This window comes from Heteronotia binoei, chromosome 5 (genome assembly GCF_032191835.1).
Source record: "Heteronotia binoei isolate CCM8104 ecotype False Entrance Well chromosome 5, APGP_CSIRO_Hbin_v1, whole genome shotgun sequence".
NCBI classification, from domain to species: Eukaryota; Metazoa; Chordata; class Lepidosauria; order Squamata; family Gekkonidae; genus Heteronotia; species Heteronotia binoei.
The window spans coordinates 34304365-34326412 of NC_083227.1; the positions used below are offsets into that span (position 1 = coordinate 34304365).

The following is a 22048-nucleotide window of genomic DNA, read 5'->3' on the forward strand; positions in this document are numbered from 1 at the left end:
TAAAGATCTAGAAAGTCGATGTCTTTTGGTGGCATTCTTTTGATGGTACAGAAGCTGGGAGTAGGTACAGGATTTGCCTCAGTATTCAGCATTTCAATGTGACTCCCTTCCCCACCCAGAAATAGGGGCAGATCTTCTCCCCAGAGAACACAGCTGAAGAAAAAGTGAAGATCAAATGGTCTGTCTCTGCATCGAAGAATGTCACAGAACCCTCTTCGTAGTCCAGGCACACCAGGATTTTCCTTGGCTCAGGCCTCAAGTCCAAAGCAGTCCGCTTAGGGGAAGTAAAAGCCGCCAGTTGCCGAAGAGAGAGGGAATAAAAGAATGGCTTCCCTACAGCCCAGATCCCTTCACTAGGATTGAGGCTGAAATACCCTTTCCTCTTGACAGACTCTCGTGAGGCCCCTACGGCCCATAACGCCCCTTCTTCTTTCTCTTCCACCACCTCCACCTCCCACCAATGTTTTCCTGAAGAGAATCTTTCCTGGCCCAGCACACAGCGCTCCTTGTCAAATCTCTCGGGGGTCTTGGGCAGGTCCTGCTCTTTGCCTTCCCATCTCACGCCCTTCAGGTCCTCCGACAGGATGAGGTGGGGATTGGCTGTGTCTGGATCCAGAGTCACATTCACTGCAGGGCAGAGAGGGGAGGACAGGTTTTAGATAAATCTGAGGAAACAACCAGCTGCCTGAGGGGTCCCTTCTACACATTCATTTTCCTCGCTGTTAAGTTCCCATTTCTTCAGGGGTTTTCCTGTCCTGCACGTTTTGCTCTCTCTAGTGGTCAATCCAATGATTTATGTCCAGCATAAAAACTTGCTGGCAATCAAGTTAATTCATGCCAGAGTATTCCCCATTACTATGAAATGTGTGAAAGCTGGACAATGCAGAAAGCTGACAGGAAGGAAGTAGATTCCTTTGAAATGTGATGTTGGAGGAGAGTTTTACAGGTACAGTGGACTGCCAAAAAGTCAAATCAGTGGGTCCTAGAACTCTACTGAGAAGTTGAAATGGCTAACCTGAGACTATAGTACTTTGGTCACATTATGAGAAAAAAAGAGTCACTGGAAAAGGCAATGATGCTAGGAAAAGTTAAAGGCAGTAGGAAGAGAGGAAGGCCCAACAAGAGATGGATTGACACAATAAAAGAAGCCTCAGCCATCAATTTGCAGGACCTGAGAATGACTGCTAATGACAGGACATTTTGGAAAACATTAATAGGCTTGCCATAAGTCAAAAGTAACTTGGCAGCACTTAATCCACACAGACATATAAAAACTTGCAGTTTAAATCTGCAGGGAGATGTGCCAGATATAAACCTGTATAATATCAAATTGATCACTAGAGGATGCAAAACGTGTGGAACAGAAACAACACCCCCCCCCCCCAGGATAGGCACTTACCAGCGAGGAAAATGAGGAAAAGCCCACGGTGACTCATCAAATCCTGCCTTTTTCAATTTTTCACTAAAATCTAGTTGGGATAGGGCTGCCAAGCTCCCACTGGGTCAGCAAGCGGTGGGACCACAGAGGCACACAACAAGGAAATAACAAAAATACTCTCTCTGTATACAAAACAATTATTCAAATATAATTGAAGATTTCAACATTGCATGTGCAGATTTCAATAGTACAGAGAAACAACCATCTTGTGCACACACCTGAGGATCCCCTGGAATTACAGCTCATCACCTGACTACAGAAATCAGTTTCCTGGAAAAAATGGATATTTGGACAGTGGACTGTATGGCTTTGTACCCCACTGTCCTCTCCAGGCTCCATCCCCAAATCTCCAAGAATTTCCCAACCTGGATCTGGAAATTCTACCCCCACATCCCTGGCTCCTAGCAACCCTAGGAGATTCCTAGAGAGGACTGGTATCCTTCTACTCATAGCAGAGGTAAGAAACGCCACCTGGGGGCAGTGGATGCTACACTGGGTTTTATTCATTTGCCAGACTGATCACTGCCTGTTTGGCCATCCTTTTAGGACTACTGAGAGGAGGGAGGTGCCACTGGAGGAGAGTATCAATATTGTTGTTCTAATAAAGTACATTGTGCATTGTTCTGAACATGAAGGAGACCTAAACAGAATGTTTGTTTGTAGGCCTGCAGCAGTTCGGGTACCCTGACCACCCTGCTTAGCCTATTTATTGCTCTAATGGTATGTGAAGGAAAAAGAAGACGATGCACTGAAGTTGCTTTCAAAATGGATCTATAATCAATATTTGAACACAGGGCTGCCACTGAGCCTCCATCTCCCACCAGAAGCTTCCCTCCTTCTTTTGTTCCATGTAAATAATTACCTTTGTTTAGCACTTGTTCCAGGGACCCTAGTATTTAGAGAACAGGGTGAAAAAATTACAGGGTTGTTGTTTATTGCTTTTATGTACACACACACACACAAACACAGATAATTTTTCTCCACAAAATTGAAATAAGCTAGCTGCCATGCAACAAACAGTAGGGTCAAGCTGCTATCAAAAATTATCTGACTCATTTGCACTAAAACGGGAGCAAAGCCAAAGAAAACATTAGTCCCAACTTTAATCCAGATGCCTGCCATAAATATTTGTCTAAATACCAAAACCCTCAATAAACATCTTCTTCTAAAAGCTTGGCCAAGATGGATTTCCCTCAGAAGGGACTACCACAGAGAAAGAGCAATCACCAGCAGTCATTCTGTTAAAAAAATAGGTGGTGGAGCTCATCCAGGGATTGTTATGCAGCTGCACATACTATTCAATGGACAAGAAGATGGAACTCTCAGAAGGAGGAGGTGGAACTCTCAGAAAGGTTCAGGAGCTGTGCTCCTGTGAGCTCTCACTGAATCCAAGGCCTGGCAACCTCTATAGGGCTTCCATTGGCTAAGAGAAAAATGCCCCATTCAGAGGCCTGTGATGTGGAAATGGGTAGCTGAAGCCTTTTATGACCTGGAGATAAGTAACATTAACTGACATTTGTGGCATGTCAAACTGATATTCAAGGGAGAGCTACAGGCTGGTTGGTGAAGAGGTAAAAAAAAAAAGGTAAAAAGATAAAAACTTTTTCCTTACATGATTTAAAACACAGTTGGAGTGCAGTGGCACCTTTAAGACCAACGAAGTTTAATTCTGAGTATCTGAAGATATGTGCGTACACACAAAAACTTTTACCCAGAATCAGATTTTGTTGTTCTTAAAGGTGCCACTGGACTCAAACTTTGTTCTGTTGCTTCAGACAAACGTGGCTACCCGCCTGAACCTATTTACATAATTTAAAACATCCTTGCAAATCCCTTGAAGGGATTTGTGTGTACAGGGGCGAAAAAGATTCTTTAACACCATCTCACCCAATGATTGTTCCCTAATATTCAAAGCACTCCTCTAGGCCTGTTACTTATTTTTTACATATCCCACAGCAGATTCTGATCAAGAATATTTTTCCTTTGTCTAATGTGGTCCTGTTTAAGAGCTAAGGACATTGACAATCAACTTGGGGGTTAGATGATATTCAAGAAGAAACAAGCTTTCCCTGCTGCTGACTTGGAAGTAGATTAACCTACCCAGGGCTTGGGGGGGGGTTAGAAAAGGCCCAGCAGGAAATCATTTGCATGATGCCAAGCCAGCTGGAACTGCATTCCTGCTTAAAAAAAACCCAACCTCCCCCCACAACCTATCAAATCTCTCCATTCCCCTCCCTGAGCTGTCCACAATACCTTTATATTTTTCCATTGCCTTTCCTAAAGCAGAATTCTTCCGTGAGTAAATTCCAGGTATTTCTTCTAACCAAGGACAAAGGTCCATCACATTTCCCACTCGTTCTTTCTCATACCTGGAAAATAAGATGGCGGTCTTTAACAAACAATTAAAACCATTGTGCTCCCCTCCCCCAAAAGCTAATAGGTTGTGGTTGCAGTCTGGCCAGTCACTCAAGTACAAATAACTTGAAGTAGGTATCCCAGTTTGCTGTTTCAAGGCTGGAGATACTTTAAAAATATCAGTGGGTCAATTGAATGTTCATTTAATGAGCAAATTTTTAAAGAGAGTTCCTCAATACTGACTTTTCTTATGGATTAAATTTGTTAGAAGTTGGTGCTTATGGAGAAAGAGACTGGCCAGACAGCTCTTCCTATCAACGGCTATAACTACAGGTTCCTTATAACTACAGGTTCCTCACAACGGCTATAACTACAGGTTCCTTTTGTTGTTGATGAACACATGAAAATCTCTTATTCTGATTCAGACCATTGGTCTTTCAAAATCTGTATTTTCTGCTCTGGCTGGTTGCGGTTCTTCAGGGTCTAAAACAGAAGTCTATTCTTATCAGCTGCTAACTGATAATTCTGACTGCAAATGTTCATTCTGACTACAAATGTTTGGGACCTTTTGTATGTGCTCTACCATTGATACATGAGGCCACTCCTATCATGGTCCCGTTTTTCTTCCTATCACCACCTTTTTGTTTTTAAAATCCATTATGATGAATAAAGTGTCCAGCGTGGCAAAAACACCAATTTATCCCCTGTTGAGCCTATCAGTTAGCCCCCTATCTGTCTCGCTCTGGCCTTGGCACTGTGATAGTCACCTCCAGATTAGACTCCAGATTAGACAGATTAGGTTCCCCCTCTTCACCCCTGCCTACCTTGTCCACTGAATAGTAGGTGCAGCTGCATAACAATCCCTGGATGAGGAAAGTGGGCAGCCAGCTAGCCACCAGGGGCTTTGCCATGACCCAGCAGCCCTCATTAACCCCTGGAAAAGCCCATACCACCCTTTCTCCACTCCTTACATGATTTTGGGTGGTGGGTGGCTTGCTGGCCTTTTGACTTGGGGGGGCAGCCTAAGAGAGCGCCAGGCGAGTGAAGCCTGCTTGGGCTGGCTGGATCTCTAGCCAGTCCAAGCAGGCCTCGCTCGCCCGGGACTCTCCTTTCTTGCATTGGGTTGCTTTTGGCTGGGGTGGGGGGCAGCATATGCTAATGAGCTCTGCCACCTATTTTTCTACAAAATGACCCCTGAAAAGGTGGAACCAACAGAAAAGATAAAAGAAGCGTTGGGGTAAACGCCGGTCTCATTGCTCACTGGTAGAATATATGCACACAAGGAAGGTTACAGATGACTGTTCTTGTTTTGGAAACTGGCTTCTGTACATTGGCTTCTGAAAAACAGCTCTCTCTTTTTTTAAATGCCCTTCTATCATTCTTTGACTGTCCCATTATTTTGGCTAGCCAGTACTCTGACTCAAGAAGGTTCATTCTGAGCTTCACTGCAGAACAGAGACAAATGCAATCTGGGGTGTAAAGAGACACCATTTGCCTGAATTTCCACATCCTACAAAGCTTAGGAGAGAGTGATGAGATTCGATTTCAGCCAAGGTGGTAGTAGCAAAACATCTACATTTGAGGGTTTTTTAAAAAAACGAATAAACTAAAGAAGGTTACAGGTTCAGTCCCTGATATCTGTACCTGAATGGATTTCAGGCAGCTGGGTTGGGAAAGGCTTGAGATCTGGAGAGCCACTGCCCCTTAGAACAGATAGAACTGGAATAGATGCTGTGATTCCCTATGACATAACTTCTGATTTCACACACTTCAGAACTAGGGTTCACCAAGGCCTGAACTAGGGTCCAGAGAGCTGGAGAATAAAATATCCTGTCCCTTGAACAGAGGCTTAACATGTGCACATGGGCAGCTGAGGCTTTTCATGGCATAATATCTCTAGTTAATAACATCTTATTAAACATCTGTTAAGGACATTTTTCCTCCAGCCCTGTTGGCAACCCTATTCAGAACAGAATGTGCTCGTTTTCAGATAAAATGTACAGTTGTAGCCAGGCTCCTGGAGTGAATAACCCTTCCCTGCTGTCTGAAGGCTATCAGGCACTTCTGCTTAGGGAAATATAATTTTAAGCTCAATACTGGCATCCAGGAAATTCTTTCTGAAGGTTGACCATACCCAACAGAGTTTGTCTTTATTTTATGACAACATGCCCATGTCTTTTAAAAGAGGTCCAAACCCCTTTTCCACAAAAGGTGAAAGAGAAAGAGCCATACCTGCTCACGGTACTTCCAATGTTCTAGAAAAGAGAATGAGAGAAACTGCATTTAGCTGTACAGACAGAACATCCAGTTGACAACTAAGAAATAGGATTCAGCTTTACAGACAGAACAGCCGCTTGACAACTTCTCGTTCTCAAAGGGATTCACTCGCACCTTCCTAATCTGGGAAGACAACACTTTGCCCCATCTTCTACTCCCAGAAACCTAGGGAGTTATCTTTGTTAATGAAATCTCACCTGCAGGAATTGACTCTCTGGCTGCTGGCACTTCTCCTCCATCTCCGTGAGCAGTTTGCTGAGGCGCGGAATCTCCTCGGAGAGTCTAGTGAAATTTTCTTCCTGCTTTCTCTTGATCTCTTTCTCCAGATCTGTTATCTGGGTCAGCAGAAGGTGCTCCTTTTCCTCCAGAAACTTGTGCATTTGCTCAAAGGTGTTCAGGATCTTCTGCTTCTCCACTTCTAACTGTGTCTGTGAAAGACACTGGGGGTCAGTCAGTCATATTTATGACAGCCATTAGACCATCCATGTGCAGAAGAAAAAATACAAGATAAACATTAAACACTAAAAGTTTAAAAGTATGCATTCTTATATACAAGCTGAGAGGAGAGATATGAAATATACCAATTATTCAAGTCCAGTATTCAAACCTGGTTAATGTACATCTTCTGCAGCCTCATAATCAGCACCTGACATTGGGGGAGTAATTGAGGGAGAGTCAGATGCCTTGGTACAGACTGAACAAATGGTGGGGGGGAAGGAAAGAATTGTGATTTCAGTGGGAGCTGGGATTGCTTGGAATGTTAAAATGTTTTTTAAAGCCTCCTGTGGCATCCATCTAGGGGTGGTGCCTACCACCCCCTCTCCAAATTCCATAGGTACCTGAAGGCCTCAAAAAGGTTAGAGACTTCTGCTTAATGGGATGTTATTGACCTCCAGGCCATAATAAGCTTCATCTGTCCATTTCCACACATTAAGCTTCTATTGAAGGGTCAGGACATTTTATTCTGGATGTGACAGACATTTTATTCTGGATGTGACAGACATTTTATTCTGGATGTGACCCTAGGATAGAAGTGGTCAGACTTACTTAATGTAAGAACCACATAGAATATATGTTAGATGTTTGAGAGCTGCAAGACATGAATGGCAGATGTTTGGGAACAGGAAAGAAGGAAGGAAGGAAGGAAGGAAGGAAGGAAGGAAGGAAGGAAGGAAGGAAGGAAGGAAGGAAGGAAGGAAGGAAGGAAGGAAGGAAGGAAGGAAGGAAGGAAGGAAGGAAGGAAGGAAAGCAGGCAAATATATAGGGGAAGTAAAGATGGAAAGAAAGCAACTTTAAATGCATTCTCTATTCTCCAAGCTGCCTGCTGGCTTTGCTTGGAAAAGTGATTAAAAGAGACAAATGCCTTCTCCAAGCTGGCTGATGGGGTGGTGGGGCTTCATGAGCAATATGTGTGAAAGTGCTACATGTGGCCTCTGAGCCTCAGTTTGGCCACCCCTGCCCTAGTGCGATGCAGTCTGTAATCATGTGTGGCTGGCTAGGTCTGAGCTCCAGTGCTACCTGTTTCTGGTGGCTGGTAATTCTCCAAGGCAGTGGTCCACCAGGAATTTCCCCAGCAAGTCAAAGGGCCAGTCCGTTCCTGGGGGAAAGAAAGGTTTCTTTTTCTGTGATCTCTGCCTGATTCTACTGGTGGATTGGCTGAACAGCCTAGTCTGTAGCAGAATGGACAGAGAACGCAGATGCATTTATCAGCCATGCCTGTTTCTGCCATCTCTGTAGTGCTTCCTGTTCTGGTCTCTCCTATGGATGTGTGAATATACTTTTTTGTTGTTGTTTTTTTTTGTCATCTTATGTTACTGTTGACACATAAGCCTGTTTGTTTCTATCTTTGTTGGTAGTGTTCCTGATTTGTTTACTTATGCCCTTTTCACTCAGTTTTACACCACCAATGAATTATGTGACATGCAACTGCTGCAAATTTAAATGTACATTTGCATGTAAATATAAAGAGGGGGAACTGCCCCGTGGAAAGAGAAAATGGGGCAAAAGCAGAGACTCATGTGGCTTTGGTTTGCATAAAGGCAAAGCAAAATTGCAACAAGGATTCTGGAGTCAAAATGATGGTATTGCAAAATTTGGCAGAATCCCTGGTCATTCTCCACCTCCCCCCTTGGCCTCTCACATATGTTTTGGTTGCCTGAGGGTGGCTTCCAGTGTCAGAGGTTAATATTGTACCATAACCATGCCTGCATTTCAGAGGCCTTGAGAATGCACCTCAAGAGTGAGCATCAGAAGGGATTGCTTGGATTCACATCAGAAACTGAAGAGTAGAGAGATCATGCCTTCTGTTACTTGGGCATGGAATGCAAATCTGGAGTCAATCTGACAGTTCAGAACTTGCTACATTACAGAAGTAAACATGAGAATCTATCTGATGTCACTCTACCATATCCTCTTGGTGAGCAAGATGTTGATAGCAATTGAGAATTCACTGTAGTGTCATGGCTGAAATGATGCCTTATTTGGATCTGTGGTGTGGCAAAACCAGATTTACAGAGCTATGCTTATTGTCTTCACTGGGTACCAGATGATTAATCTTGATCCATCTTGTACAAGTGGACTATTATTACATAGATCTGAGCTGCAATATAATGAAGTCTGAATTGAAGGCAGGGGAGAAGAAGACGACGACCGCAGATTTATACCCCGCCCTTCTCTCTGAATCAGAGTCTCAAAGTGGCGTACAATCTCCTTCCGCCACAACAGACACCCTGTGAGGTGCGTAGGGCTGAGAGAGCTCTCTCAGAAGCTTCCCTTAAAAGGACAACTCCTACAAGAGCTATGGCTAACCCAAGGCCATTTCACCAGCTGCAATTGGAGGAGTGGGGAATCAAACCCGGTTCTCCCAGATAAGAGTCCATGCACTTAACCACTACACCAAACTGGTCTGTGGCTCAGTGGTAGAGCATCTGCTTAGAATGCAAAATGTCCCAATTTCAGTCCCCAGCACCTTCAGGTAGGAGGTGATGAGAAAGGCCATCCACTGCCTGAGAAACTGGAGAGCTGCTGCCAATCTGAGAAGATGGTACAGACCTCAATGGACCAAAGGTCCAATTTGGTATGAAGCAGATTAGTGTAAGTGATGTGCATCCAACCATCTTAAGATTTTGTAGAGCAGGACTTTCCCACATCCCCCTCCTGTCCTACTGAGCCCACTGAACACTTTGAAATTTTGGTCTTGGAGGTCAGGGAGACCCCACCCCCTCAAACAGCATAGGAAGCCATGTAAAGGACTGAAAATGGGAAGGCAGAAATTGCTGCTCTCTCTTTTGTAACTGGAAATGCCATTTGTCGGGGGAACTGTGGCGTAGATGCTGTGTTTGGTGCCCTGGTGCAATTAAAGGGAAATGTGGATTTGTTCCATTTGGTTTTGAGAAGCAGGAAAAGTACAATGGGTTAATCTGTGTAGACTTGAGCTATTGTATCTTTTACTTAGAGCCTTGGTAAAAATCCAGAATTGGATGCAATCAACCAGAGATCAGCAGTTAAGTAATTTGTAAGCTGGTAAGAAGTTGTGCAACTAACCTCAGACTCTGCCAATAGTCCTTGGCTGCCAGCAACAAAGAGGAAACGTGCAATGAGTTATTACTACCATAGTCTGAGGAGTTTGTGTAATTAATGGGATGAGGTAAGAGTTGATGACCATATGTTACATTCAGTTGAGTAGCAGAAGGATTATAGTCAATAGGTCTCCCTATAAATAATAATAATGGCAATTCAAAGCAAGAAAGTGCAATCCATTTGGAGGATTTTCCTAACAATTTGGTATGCTATACCTTTGATGCAATTTTTAGAGTATGGCTTGGATCCTGCAGTAAATCTCCACTGAGGGAAAGGATTTCCACCAACACAGTGGGATCTTTAACCTCCTCCCTTCTGCTGCAGCCTCAAATGCTCCCCACCCCCCAGGAGTGGTATGATTTTAATAAATAAAATACAGACTTTTTTAGGGGGGGGAGGGGGGTATTTGAGGTTTTTATTTTACTTGTTTTATGCGTTTTACTTCTTGCCTGTAAGCAGCTTACGGTCAAGAGGAAAGGCAGGGTAAAAATATTTTAATTGCTCAATAAATATGGGGCAAGGGCTGCAGGTAAAGGTCTGCAGGAGGAATTGGTGGAAATTGCCCTGCTCCCATTCATAGAAATGGGATCTAACCCATAATTTCTTGGGGCATTTTTTGTATATTGTGTGTGTGTCTGTCTGCACCTGGAAGTCATGTTGATCTCTGGTGACTGACCTCTACTGGCAGCCTGGAGGATTTTCAGAGAGGTGGCTGAATAGAGCATGTCCCTGCCTTCCAACTGCTGATATTCCAAGGAGGTCTCTCATCCAAATACTAACCACAGTTGACCCCACAGCTTCTGAGATCTGACAAAATCAGGCTTGCCTGGGCTATCCAGGTCAGGGTCCAACCCATAATCTTCTTGATCCTTTGCTGAATAAGGTATTTGATGTTTCTGATAATAATCAGAATGGATTTCATGAAATAAAATGTTATGTTGTTACTGTGTCCAGGGCCTTTTTTCTAGAAAAAGCCCAGCAGGAATTCATTTGCATATTATGCCCTGACACACCCCTGACACCAAGCCAGTCGGAACTGCGTTCCTGTTCAAAAAAAGTCCTGACTGTGTCCATTTCCAGGTAGCAGTCATCTTGGTCATCTGCATTTAGTCTTTTAGCTAATAAAATTAATTCATTTTATATTCCAATCGGTGCTGCAGAAATCAAAGGATGGATAGAGTGTTCTACAGACCTGACCTAGGCAGCCTAGGCTAATCAGATCTTGAAAGATAAGCAAGGTCGGCCCTGGATAGTGCCTGGATAGGAGGCCGCTAAGGAAGTCCAGGGTTTCTACACAGAGGTAGGCTATGGCAAACCATCTCTGAACATCTCTTGCCTTTAAAAGCCTATGAGGTCACCATAAGTCAGCAGTGATGACTGCAAAAAAGGCACCTACAGTAGGGTTGCCAAGTCCAACCCCAGAAATATCTGGGGACTTTGGGGGTGGAGCCAGGAGACACTGGGGTGGAGCTAGGGGGGAGGGGGGGAAATGGCCGTCTCGGAGCTGGCGACGCCGCTGCACGGCTGCCGCCTCTTCTCCGCTCGCCGTGACTGCTCCTCTGAGATGGGCTCAGCCTGAGCCCATCTCGGAGGAGCAGCCACAGCGAGCGGAGAAGAGGCGGCAGCAGCACGGCGGCCTTGCCGGCTCCGCTCTGCCTCTGGGGTAGAATCAGAGGGGGGGGGGTAGAGGCGGACCGGGGGCGTGGCGAGCCGCGAGTCCGGGTCCTAGAAGGGCCCGGATTCGCGGCTCGCCATGCTCCTGGCCTGCCTCGCCCTCCCCTGCGCTGCTGCTGCCTCTTGGCTGCTCCTCCGAGATGGGCTCAGCCTGGGCCCATCTCGGAGGAGCAGCTGCGGTGGGCGGGGACAGGGCGGCGGCGGCCTCGCCCGCTCCGGATGGGGCAGCTCGCCATGCTCCCGGCGCCGTTTCCCCCCTCCCCCACTTCCTTTTTTTGGGGAGCGGGGGAAGAGGGTGGAAATCCTGGGGTCCCCCACCAGGGCGTGAGGGTTGGGAAGCCTAACCTACAGATACCATACTATCTACATTCATGCCAAACACTGAGATGTCTGTTCTTATACCCCCTAACTCTTCATTGTCTGAGGGAATAAGACTACCCTGGAATATACAATTCAACATTGAGCATCACTGTGTTTGCAGTAATAGGAAAAGCCTACCAGGCACTTCTGGCTTCTCTGCTCTTCAGTTATTTTTTGTTCCTTGAGCTTCTCCCTCTCCTTCTCCAGAGATAGCAGTTGGGCCTGGATCTCCTCCTAAGGAAACAGAAAATGTTATTTTGGTAGAAGTCAATCTTTTGATCCATCTGATAGGGGTGTTGGAAAGTGCTGTCACGTCACAGTTGACCCCATATAATTTTCAAGGTTATGTTGACCCCATCGAATTTTCGAGGTAAGAGATGTTCAGGGATGGTTTGCCATTGCTTGCTTCCATCTAATACCTATCAGGGATAGGGCAAGAATGATTTCCAATCCAGTGCAGTGGTTAAGAGTGCCAGACTAGGATATGGAAGTCCATGGTTTGAATCTCCACTCTGTCATCATACCTCACTGGATGACCTTGGACCAGTCACAGATTCTCAGCTACCTCACAGGTATGTTGTGAGCAGGGCTTTTTTTTTTGTAGCAGGAACTCCTTTGCATATTAGGCCACACACCCGGTGTAGCCAATCCTCCTGGAGCTTACAGTAGGCCCTGTACTAAGAACCCTGCAGGCTCTTGGAGGATTGGCTAAATCAGGGGTGTGGCCTAATATGCGAAGGAGTTCTGCTCCAAAAAAAGCCCTGGTTGTGAGGATTAAAATGAAGGAATGGAGAATGATGTAAGCCGCATTGGGGAGAAATGCAGGGTAAAAATGATGTAAATAAAAATAATAAATACATTTCTGAGTTTCCTACAACTGGTTGCAAAATCTTGGGATCTTCTCCGTGAGTCAACCTTCTCTGGGGGACATTATTAAGAACTTCAACAAAAAGCCAAATCTTTGTTATTGTGTATGCTTAACTGCAGGCATCATCATCAACAAACTTTGGAAGGTTATCATTCACCACCTATTCTTAAGCTTACTGTCTACACATGAATGACCAAGTGAAGAAACTAAGTGGCAGGACACAAGTGCCATATGGCAACACGTCAGGGGTTTTTTCAAAGTGTGAGATGAGTAGAGGTGATCTGCCATTGCCTTCCAGTTTGGTGTAGTGGTTAAGTGTGTGGACTGTTATCTGGGAGAACCGGGTTTGATTCCCCACTCCTCCACTTGCACCTGCTGGAATGGCCTTGGGTCAGCCATAGCTCTCGCAGGAGTTGTCCTTGAAAGGGCAGCTGCTGTGTAAGAGCTCTCTCAGCCCACCTCCTCACCGGGGGGTGGGGGGGGGGAGATAAAGGAGATTGTGACCACTCTGAGACTCTCAGAGTATAGGGATGGATATAAATCCAATAACTTCTTCTTCTTCTCTGCATAGCAACCCTGGTCTTTCTTGGCAGTCTCCCATCCAAGTACTTACCATGGCCAACAACCCTGCTAATCTTCCAAACTTTTACAAGCTCAGGCTAGTCTGGTCTGTTCGAGCTGCTAATGAAGATAAAAACTGACCATCACCCCAAGGGATACTTGAGTATTACTTGCTGAGTGCTGGGCATTGCTTGGGCATTGCATGCTCAGCCGATTCCCGGCAGCAGTTGGCAGTTTCTCGGCGGGGGTTGCTGGTTTGCCCACATTTCTGTGCATCTGAGGAAGTGGGCTCTGACTCACCAAAGCTCATGCTGGAATAAATTTAGTCTTTCAGCAGCTACCTGATTGCTGTGTAATTTTGGTCTCAATAGACTATCAGCAGGCTGGCGATAATTTCAGACTAAAATGGCTGCTGCTTGGAAATTATTGCCAGCCTGATGTTACCAAGCCAATAAGAAAGATAAGGAGGGAACCAGCTATGCAATAGTTTGGATCCACATCAGTGGTCCAGTCTCCCTTCCCCTATTTCTAGTGTTGCATCCACACAAACAACCACCTGTGTGAGATAATCTGTGGTCTCCCCCAGTCTATAGCCATTCTTTGAATCTCTGTGAGAAAGGCAAACCAAAAAAGCTAAGTAAAGAACTTCCTGACCATTAGAGCGGTTCCTCAGTGGAACAGGCTTCCTCAGGAGGTGGTGGGCTTTCCTTCCTTGGTTTTTAAACAGAGGCTAGATGGCCATCTGACAGCAATGCTGATCCTGTGAACTTAGTGGGAAGTGCTTGTGAATTTCCTGCATTGTGCAGGGGGTTGGACTAAATGACCCTGGAGGTCCTTTCCAACTCTACAAGAAAGGAGTGTGCCAAGTGATATCATCGGGGCCTGTGTCTCCTTCATTAACAGCCCATGTGGTGTAATGGTTACAATGTCAGTGTAGTATCTGGGAGACTCAGGTTTGAATTCCCATTTCTGCCATGGAAGCTTGTTAGGTGACTTTGAGCCAGTCACACTCTCTCAGTCTAACCTACCTCACAAGGTTATTGTGAGGATAAAAAAGGAGAGGGGAATGATATAAGCCACTTTGGGTCCCCTCCCCACTGGGGAGAAATAAGTTAAATAAATAATTAAACAGAGAGACATCTGGTCCTATCGGCGTAGCCCCTTCTGAGCCTCATCTCTTGGTCACTCTAAAATATGAAACAATTTTGGGGTGATGGGAAAAACTGGCCTTTGTAGAACAAGATTCTCACCCAGGGCAGGGCTTTCCTACCTTGAACTCTTGAGAAGCCTCCTCCACAGGAAGCACGCTGTGATTTTGGTGTCTCTTTGACCTGTCGCACACCACGCAGATGGGGGCTTCATCGTCCTTGCAGAAGAGCTTCAGGGGTTCTTGATGCCTCTCACATAGTTGCTTGTTTCCTTCTGCTCTTTCTCTCTCCTGGTGTTTCTTGATTATTTCTATAATGTTTGCCAGGGGCTGGTTTGGCTTGAGGTTCCTCTTTTGAACCGTTTCTCCACACTGAGGGCAGAAAGCAGTGCTGTTAGATTCCCCCCAGCACTGGGTGATGCAGTCTTGGCAGAAATTGTGCCCACAATCGATGGTGACTGGATTTTCAAAGTATTTGAGACAGATGGGGCACTTTGCTTGAGCGTGGAACTCTTTGACAAGACCTTCGGCTGCCATGGCTGACTCTCCCTCAAGTGTATTAACAGCCGTGGTTTCACTTCAAATTTCAAACAGCGACTGGGTGTTTCCTTTCCTGGAACCAGCCCAGTGTTGCCTCATTAGCACGTTTTTTGAAGAAGTCCCTCGTGCAAAACAAAGTGATTCTAAAAAAAGTCCTTGCCTTGAGGGAACCTTGCAAATACCCTCGTACTTAGTAACTGACAGAGAACATAAGAGAGTCTGGACTTTCCCTTTTGCCAGGATTAACATACCCACATGGTCCTCCCTCATTGGGTGCAGTCATTTGTTGTAAGTACAGAAGACAGTTCATCTCAGCACAGTAGAACAACTTATTTATTTCCTTCATTTATACTGTGCTGCCCAAAGCTGCTTACAATGCGGCTTCTCCATTTTATCCTCACAACAACCCTGTGAGGTAGGTTAGGCTGAGAATATGTGACTGGCCCATGAGAGTGGGGATCTGAACCTAGCTTTTCCAAAACCTAGCCCAGTGATGTCGAACTCATTTGATATGAGAACCGGATCTGACATAAATGGGACTTTGTGGGGCTGAGCCATGTGTGTCATAAAATGTAATGCTAGGTAGCGGAGATATAAACTTTATAAAGGACACAGACAAACGCAGTTAAAGATATTATTTTAAAACTTAAAATACAAAGATGCTTAAAACTCTTGCAATATTTTGTTTAAAATGGAAAGGTGGGAGGATAGTGGGATTTGGCAATGAAATTTTAAAAATAAAATATCAAGAAAAAGCACAAGGATCACAGCAGAAACTAAAAATGTAAAATGTCCTGAGCCTTGAAAAACATGAAATGGTTGGGCATTGCCAGCTTCTCCCTCCTCCCTCCGGTCTACTCAGATTAGCAATGGCTCTTCAGTGTAATATTCCCCTTTGGCTGTGGGTTCCCTGGTTAGAGTACTCACTAGGCACCAGTTCTCAGGTCCATTCAACAGAGACAAGCTGGCTCAAAGCATCAACCCTTTACTTCATGGACACAACTCCAGGAAGCATGAGCTTCAGCTGGCAATAAGAAGGCTGAAAAGTAAAACTGAGCTACACTCCACTGAAATACATTGCAGCACAGACAAATTTGCAAGGAAAACGTGGAATGGATTTTCTGCAAAGGTCTCTGGGCCCAGATTGACCTTAATTTTCTTTGCAGCTTTGCTTCCTGCTGCTGCCAACAAAGACAAGGCAGAAAGAGCAGGAAACCCTGCAGCCTCAGAGCTTCAAAAGGTGAGGACAGGGAGGGGGGATAAAAGAGCAACACAGGTCTGATTACAACCCTGGGCAGGCCGGTTCTGGCCCTTGGGCTGGACATTTGACACCTCTGACCTAGCCTGACAATCTAATCCAGTGGTACTCACTTGGTGGACTGCAGAGAGTCCAATTCACAGTTTCCATCAACCAAGACTGCCATATGACTACTGTATCCCCTACAATAGCCTTTGAATTACCCTGTTCCCTCTGAGACTGTAGAGGTATTTCTCCCCAGTAGTGTTAAATCTTAGCTACCTCTTGTGTATCTGGATCGGGAGGCTTGCAGGTCAGTTATGCCACAAAACATTGTGCAAGCATTATACAAGAACACTGCTGAGCTGGAAAAAGTACAGAGGATGGCAACCAAGGTGATTAGGGGAACAAAGCATCTTCCTTCTGAGGGAAGACCGTAGTCAGTGACTTTTCATTTCTCAGAAAAGAGATGACTAATGGGGGACATGATAGAGGTTTATAAAATTATGCATGAAGTGGACAAAGAGAGTTTTTTCTCCATCTCCCAAAATACTGGAACTCGAGGGCATTCAATGAAGCTGATGTGCAGTAATTTCAGGAAAGATAAAAGGAAATATTTCTTTATAGAACAAGACATTAAAATGTGGAATTTACTGCCAGATGTTGGGATGGCCATGATTAAACAGCTAGAAAACAGGATTAGATAGAATGATGGAGGATAAATTTATCATTGGCTACGACCCATGTGACTGAGGGGAACCTGCACATTCAGAGGCATGAGCTTCTGAATTCCCAGAGCCAGGAGGCAACATTAGGGGAAGGCCTCAGCCTCTATGCTCTGTTGTTGGCCCTCCAGAGGAACTGGTTGGCCTCTGTGTGAGACAGAATACTGGAGGACCACCGGTGTGATGTTCTTAAGCTTTCAGGGTCTCCAGAAGTCTTTATTAGGCTGGATGATAAAAAACAAAATGCTTCTTTATAGTATCCTGATGGCACATGGGTTTTTTGGCCACTGTGTGACACAGTGTTGGACTGGATGGGCCATTGGCCTGATTCAACATGGCTTCTCTTATGTTCTTATGTAGAAGTTCCCTTGAAGTTTTGCTGTAGTTCTGCAGGAGGAGGAGTTAGAGACGCTTTCTTTCTCTGTTGAGTTTTTTTTACTCGCAATGAGATTTGTTTTATGGGCCAGCGTTCATCAGTGGTTTGCCCCATTCTGCCACCTCATGCACCTGCACAGGATGACCAAAACTCATGCACATCTCCATAATCCAGATGGATATAATAATCACTGACAAATTGTGTTGTGTTGTAAAATCAATCTAAGTTTTATAACAGGAAAAAATAATAAACCCAATAATAAGGGGACCTTCTGGGTATTGCATCATCTTATAATACTGTCATAACATTATTATATGTCAGTACTCTCAATTCTCTCCTCATAAATGCAATATGGGGATAACAGTGGACTACACTGCAGGTTTGTTGTAAACCATTCAGCCTCCTACCCTTACCAATATGAGCATAATCTTTCAGGCACTCCATCCCCCATCTTCAGTACAGAGACAAAAATATTTAACAATTTATATTTCTGCTCCTAATGCAAGCTTGTGCAGGAAAGTTTTGATTTTTTTTTTTTGACAAACTATGTCCCCCTATTTCTCCCCAAACAACACCAACAACAAAGTGGTGGTGGTGGGGGAATTAAGTTCTTTTTTGTTGGGTGGGAAGGGGTTGCTAAAACACACTGCAACGATAAAGTCCTGCTTTTATTTTTGACACCGTCTCCTAGAAACAGCAGTCACTGTTGCCACTCAAGTAAGAGACTGTGAAGGATTAAGAAAATCACACAGGAAACTTGGCCTACATCCATGCATGAAAAACGTCCAGTTTTTTTCTTCGCAATGGTTTTATTCTACACTGACTATCCCACCACTTTTGCCATGCAGATGGGAACTATGGTTGCCAATTCCCCCTGGCCATCAGTGGGAGAATGGAGGGGTAAGGTTGCCAAATCCAAGCTGGGGAGCTCCTGGAGGTTTAGGGGTGGAGCCTGGGGAGGACAGGGATCCCCCAATGGGGTACAATGCCATAGAGTCCACTCTCCAAAGCATCCATTTTCTCCAGGGAAACTGATCTCTGTAATCTGGAAATGAGCTGTGATTTCAGGGGATCCCCAGGTCCCACTTGGAGGCTGGCATCCCTAACAGGAAACAGAAATCCTCAAAACCCAGCATGATTATAGCCCCTTGCCTGGTTATCACATAATACAGAGAAAGTACTAGAATGATGCTTGCTTTCAGGGTGATGGAAGCACACATTTTAGTGAGGATTCTCCTCTAGATTCCACAGGTCCATCTGGCCTGCCTCTGTAAAGAGGGGAGGATCCTCTCCCTGTTGGAAGTGGAGGAGTATATGCTGTGTCCCACCTCAGAATCAGGGAAATGGTACCATAGAGATTTAGACAGATAGAGAGGTCAGGGCACAGACAGCATCCTTTCCTTCCTGCTATCTGAGTCTATTCCTTCGATGTAGAATGCTCTTAGGAGCAATACTTCATGCCTGCCTGGTTCACTTCTCTCTCACACACACACAAAGGAGCACGAGCTCTCCATCTCCATCTGTCCTGGATTTAGGACATGCATTCTCTAGCTGCATTCATCTAGCTAGTTACAACAGATCCTATCTCTAGCTCTCACCTGCACTATCTTAGAATGGAGCTCCTTAACAAAGAACTCTTATTCGTTTGAAACTGACAAAAGACTAATTGTAGTTTTGCCAGCACACACACACACACAGCTGTGCAGCTCCTGCTATGTAAGTGCAATTCCTGGGTACGATACCAGTGAATTCTAACATCCCCAATAAATGAGGGAGAATGGAAAGTGAATACTGATTTGTCTCTTCAGACATTAAAACATATCACAGTAAAGCTTTTCATAATTCAGGGACACCTGGATCTTCTTGGGCTTATGACTCAGGTGCAAAGGGCTCCACTCTGGGGAAGTAAAAGCCCAGTACTTGAGAGGGGACAATGCGTGACTTGGTTTCCCCATAACCCAAATCCCTCATTAGGAAAATGCCTATGCTCCCCTTTCTCCTGACAGTCCTGCACACAACCCCAACTGTCAGGACTGGATTAACAAATAGGCTCTGATCTATGGGCCCCAAACCTTTTAGGGCCCCAGACCAGTTTGCCTCTCTCTGCCTCTCCCCTGCAGCTTTGTCAAAGGTGCCTGCAGGAGATATTAGGAGATAATTTGCAAGGGCCTCCCCAAGAATTCCTCCACAGGGTTTAATCCAGCACTGTCAACCGTCTATAGTTTCCCATTCAAATCCACTTCCGCTTCCCACCAATAATTGCTTGACGTGAACACCTCACAGCTCAGCAAGCTGGGAATAAGCTTAAATCACTCAGGTTTGTCAGGTAGATGTCCGGTAAGTGCTTTCCCATTTCATGCTCTTCAAATCCTCAGACAGAATCAGGCAATGGTGGGCTGTGTTTGGATCCAGAATGATATTCACTAAAAGACCAAGAGAGAAAGAAAAAGGGAACTAGAAAGCAAGTGGAAAAGATCAGTCTCAGCTGCCAGTGTTATTCACAAAATCTCCCTTTTCTAGGCTTTAACGCAGTCTTGTCAAGCTGTCCAAAACAGAGCAGCCAAGGTCACTTTGTCAAACAGGGACACACAAAGAAAAACAAAGTGAAAGCACTGGTTGATGAAGATACCTGGGGCCCAATTGTTAGGAGGGACGTTTTAAAACTTCCACACCTCTAATGAAGACCACAATACAATTAATCTTTTATAGAATAAACGCCCTTTCATGGTGGCAAAATGGAGCACCTTGATTGGTTCCGAGTGTACTGCATCAACCTTTGGCCCATCAAACCATCAATCAAGGTCTGTTGTGTTCTGCTGGCTGAGGATTGAGGCACTGCTTCACAGAGGAGAGAAAAAAAGCCTTCCATTGATTGGCAGACAGAGGGAAGAGGGAAACTGCCACAGAAAGCCATCTCTCAGTTGGCTGAGGGTTCCTGGGTCTTCCTGGTAAGTGTGTAAAAGGAAGAGTTTGGAGGAAAACTCCACCCCTTAGGCTGCTCTGCTTTTGTTTTCCTGTTTTCCTGAAGGGAGAGAGGGGAGATGGAAAGCAATCTACCCCCATCTCTTTTGATTCCCATCTCTGCTTACTCAGTCTCCCCCCTTCTCTGATAATCTACCCCATATTTCTCCACTGTCTCCCATTTTCCTTCCCAACAGCTGCCTTCTTGACGTACCTTGCTTCCCTCTCTTTCCCTTCCCTTCCCTCCCCTGCCCCCACCCCCGGCCACAACACTCATCCAGAGCAAACTTCTAGCGCCTGTTATATTTTCCCCCACAATGGGCCTTATTAATAGCGCTTCCTATAATTGCTATGTTGGTAGTCCCCAAAGCAAGTCCCTATAAAACTTCAGGTGTTGCTTGTGCATGAGTTCATCTGTTTTTCTTGTTAATGATTTTGACCAAGGGCCCACTAAATGGGAAGGAAGGCCTTTTCCAAAGCTTCCACACAAACCCAACGCTTTAGTGTTTCCCAACAATCATTACAAGTTCCTTTTCTCCCCAAGTGGGAACTCCAGTGCAGTTTCCAGATGCATCCATGGGACAAGAGGGAGGTGAAAATATTTTGTTCACACAGAGAAAAAAAGTGTTTTAGAAACAGTTTGTGAGGTGCTGTGGAGTTCTGAGACTAAACAGTCAGCTGCAAATGACAGAGTTCAACTTTTTGGGGGGTGGGATCCACACTTTTCTTTTTCTTTGTATTTTTATATCTGTGTGTGTGCACCCACACAAGTGTTTGTGTACACCTGGAAGTCATGGAGATGTCTGATCCCGACTGTGGGCCTGGAGGATATTTAGAGAGGTAGCTGAATTAAGCCTGGCGCTGCCTCCAGGCTCTGGTATTCCAAGGTCATCCATCCAAGTATTTGTCAGAGTCGACCCTGCTTAGCTTCCATGATCTGACGGGATCAGGGTTGCCTGGGCTATCCAAGTCAGGGCAAAATCTATACTTTTCAAGGTAGCTACCAGAGCCTTGTAGCCAGGTGTGTTCTCTTTATCCAAACACAACACACTTGGTAGGCTATACTGTATTTGGCCCTCTTTTTTTTTGCCAACAAGTTGTACCAATCTACGGTGACACCACGGGATTATCAAGGCAAGCAGCATTCAGAGGTGATTTCCCATTGCCTGTCTCTGCATCATGACCTTAGTATTCCTTGATGCTTATCCACCCAAATACTGCCTAAGGCTGACCCTGCTTAAATTCCAGGATCTGACAAGAGAAGGCTAGCCTGGGCTATCCAGGTCAGGGGTACATGGCTATGTCCAGTATAAAGCCTCCTGCCTGTGATGAGGCTGAAAAGGCTGATAATATTGTAAAGGCTTACAATCCCCCAACCGTTTTTTTCTTTCACTATGCTTGACTTGCTGAACACCACATCATTGAGGACATTTTCATGTCGTCTCCCAATAGCATCTTCCTGCCAAGTGCCAACAGAGGAAGCACAGCAGGTGGAGAGGGAAGGAAGACAGAAGAGAAGAGATACCTCCTGGCTCTAGGGCAGGGGTGTCAAACATGCTGGCAGGGGGGGCAAATCAGCCCCCAGAGGGCTCCTTTCAGGCCCTGAGCCACTGGCTGTTGTCTGCTTTCTTCTCCCTCTCTCTTGCTTCCTTCTGCATCACAGCTTGCCTTGCCAGGCTTGTTCAATTGCACAGGAGCTACAGAACAAAGCCTCTATTTTCTCCATTGTCTGAAGCTCCTCCCTTGGGGAGGAAGAGGGGGGGAGCTTGCTTTGCTAGGCTTTCTCAATCGCACAGCAGAGCTACTGAGCCAAGCCTCTCTTCCTTTTATTGGCTGAGGCTCCTCTCCCTCCTGGCCCTCTGGGGAAGGAAGGAAAGAGCCAGAGCTTTCTTTGCCCCGTTCCCTCGATCACACAGGAGAGATACAAAGAAAGCACCTTTAAGACCAATG

General features: G+C 45.3%; 1 protein-coding gene across 1 annotated transcript; it reads right to left on the reverse strand.

Moving 5' to 3' along the window:
- On the reverse strand, positions 1–14829 carry LOC132572267 (zinc finger protein RFP-like). Its single transcript, XM_060239148.1, has 7 exons — positions 14383–14829; positions 11822–11917; positions 6268–6498; positions 6026–6048; positions 3692–3807; positions 2301–2327; positions 1–627 (listed from the first exon to the last, which is right to left on the reverse strand). Exons 1-7 carry the CDS (start codon positions 14794–14796, stop codon positions 86–88), a joined length of 1449 nt encoding a protein of 482 aa, XP_060095131.1. The 5' UTR covers positions 14797–14829; the 3' UTR covers positions 1–85.
- Between the last annotated feature and the right edge of the window lie 7219 nt (positions 14830–22048).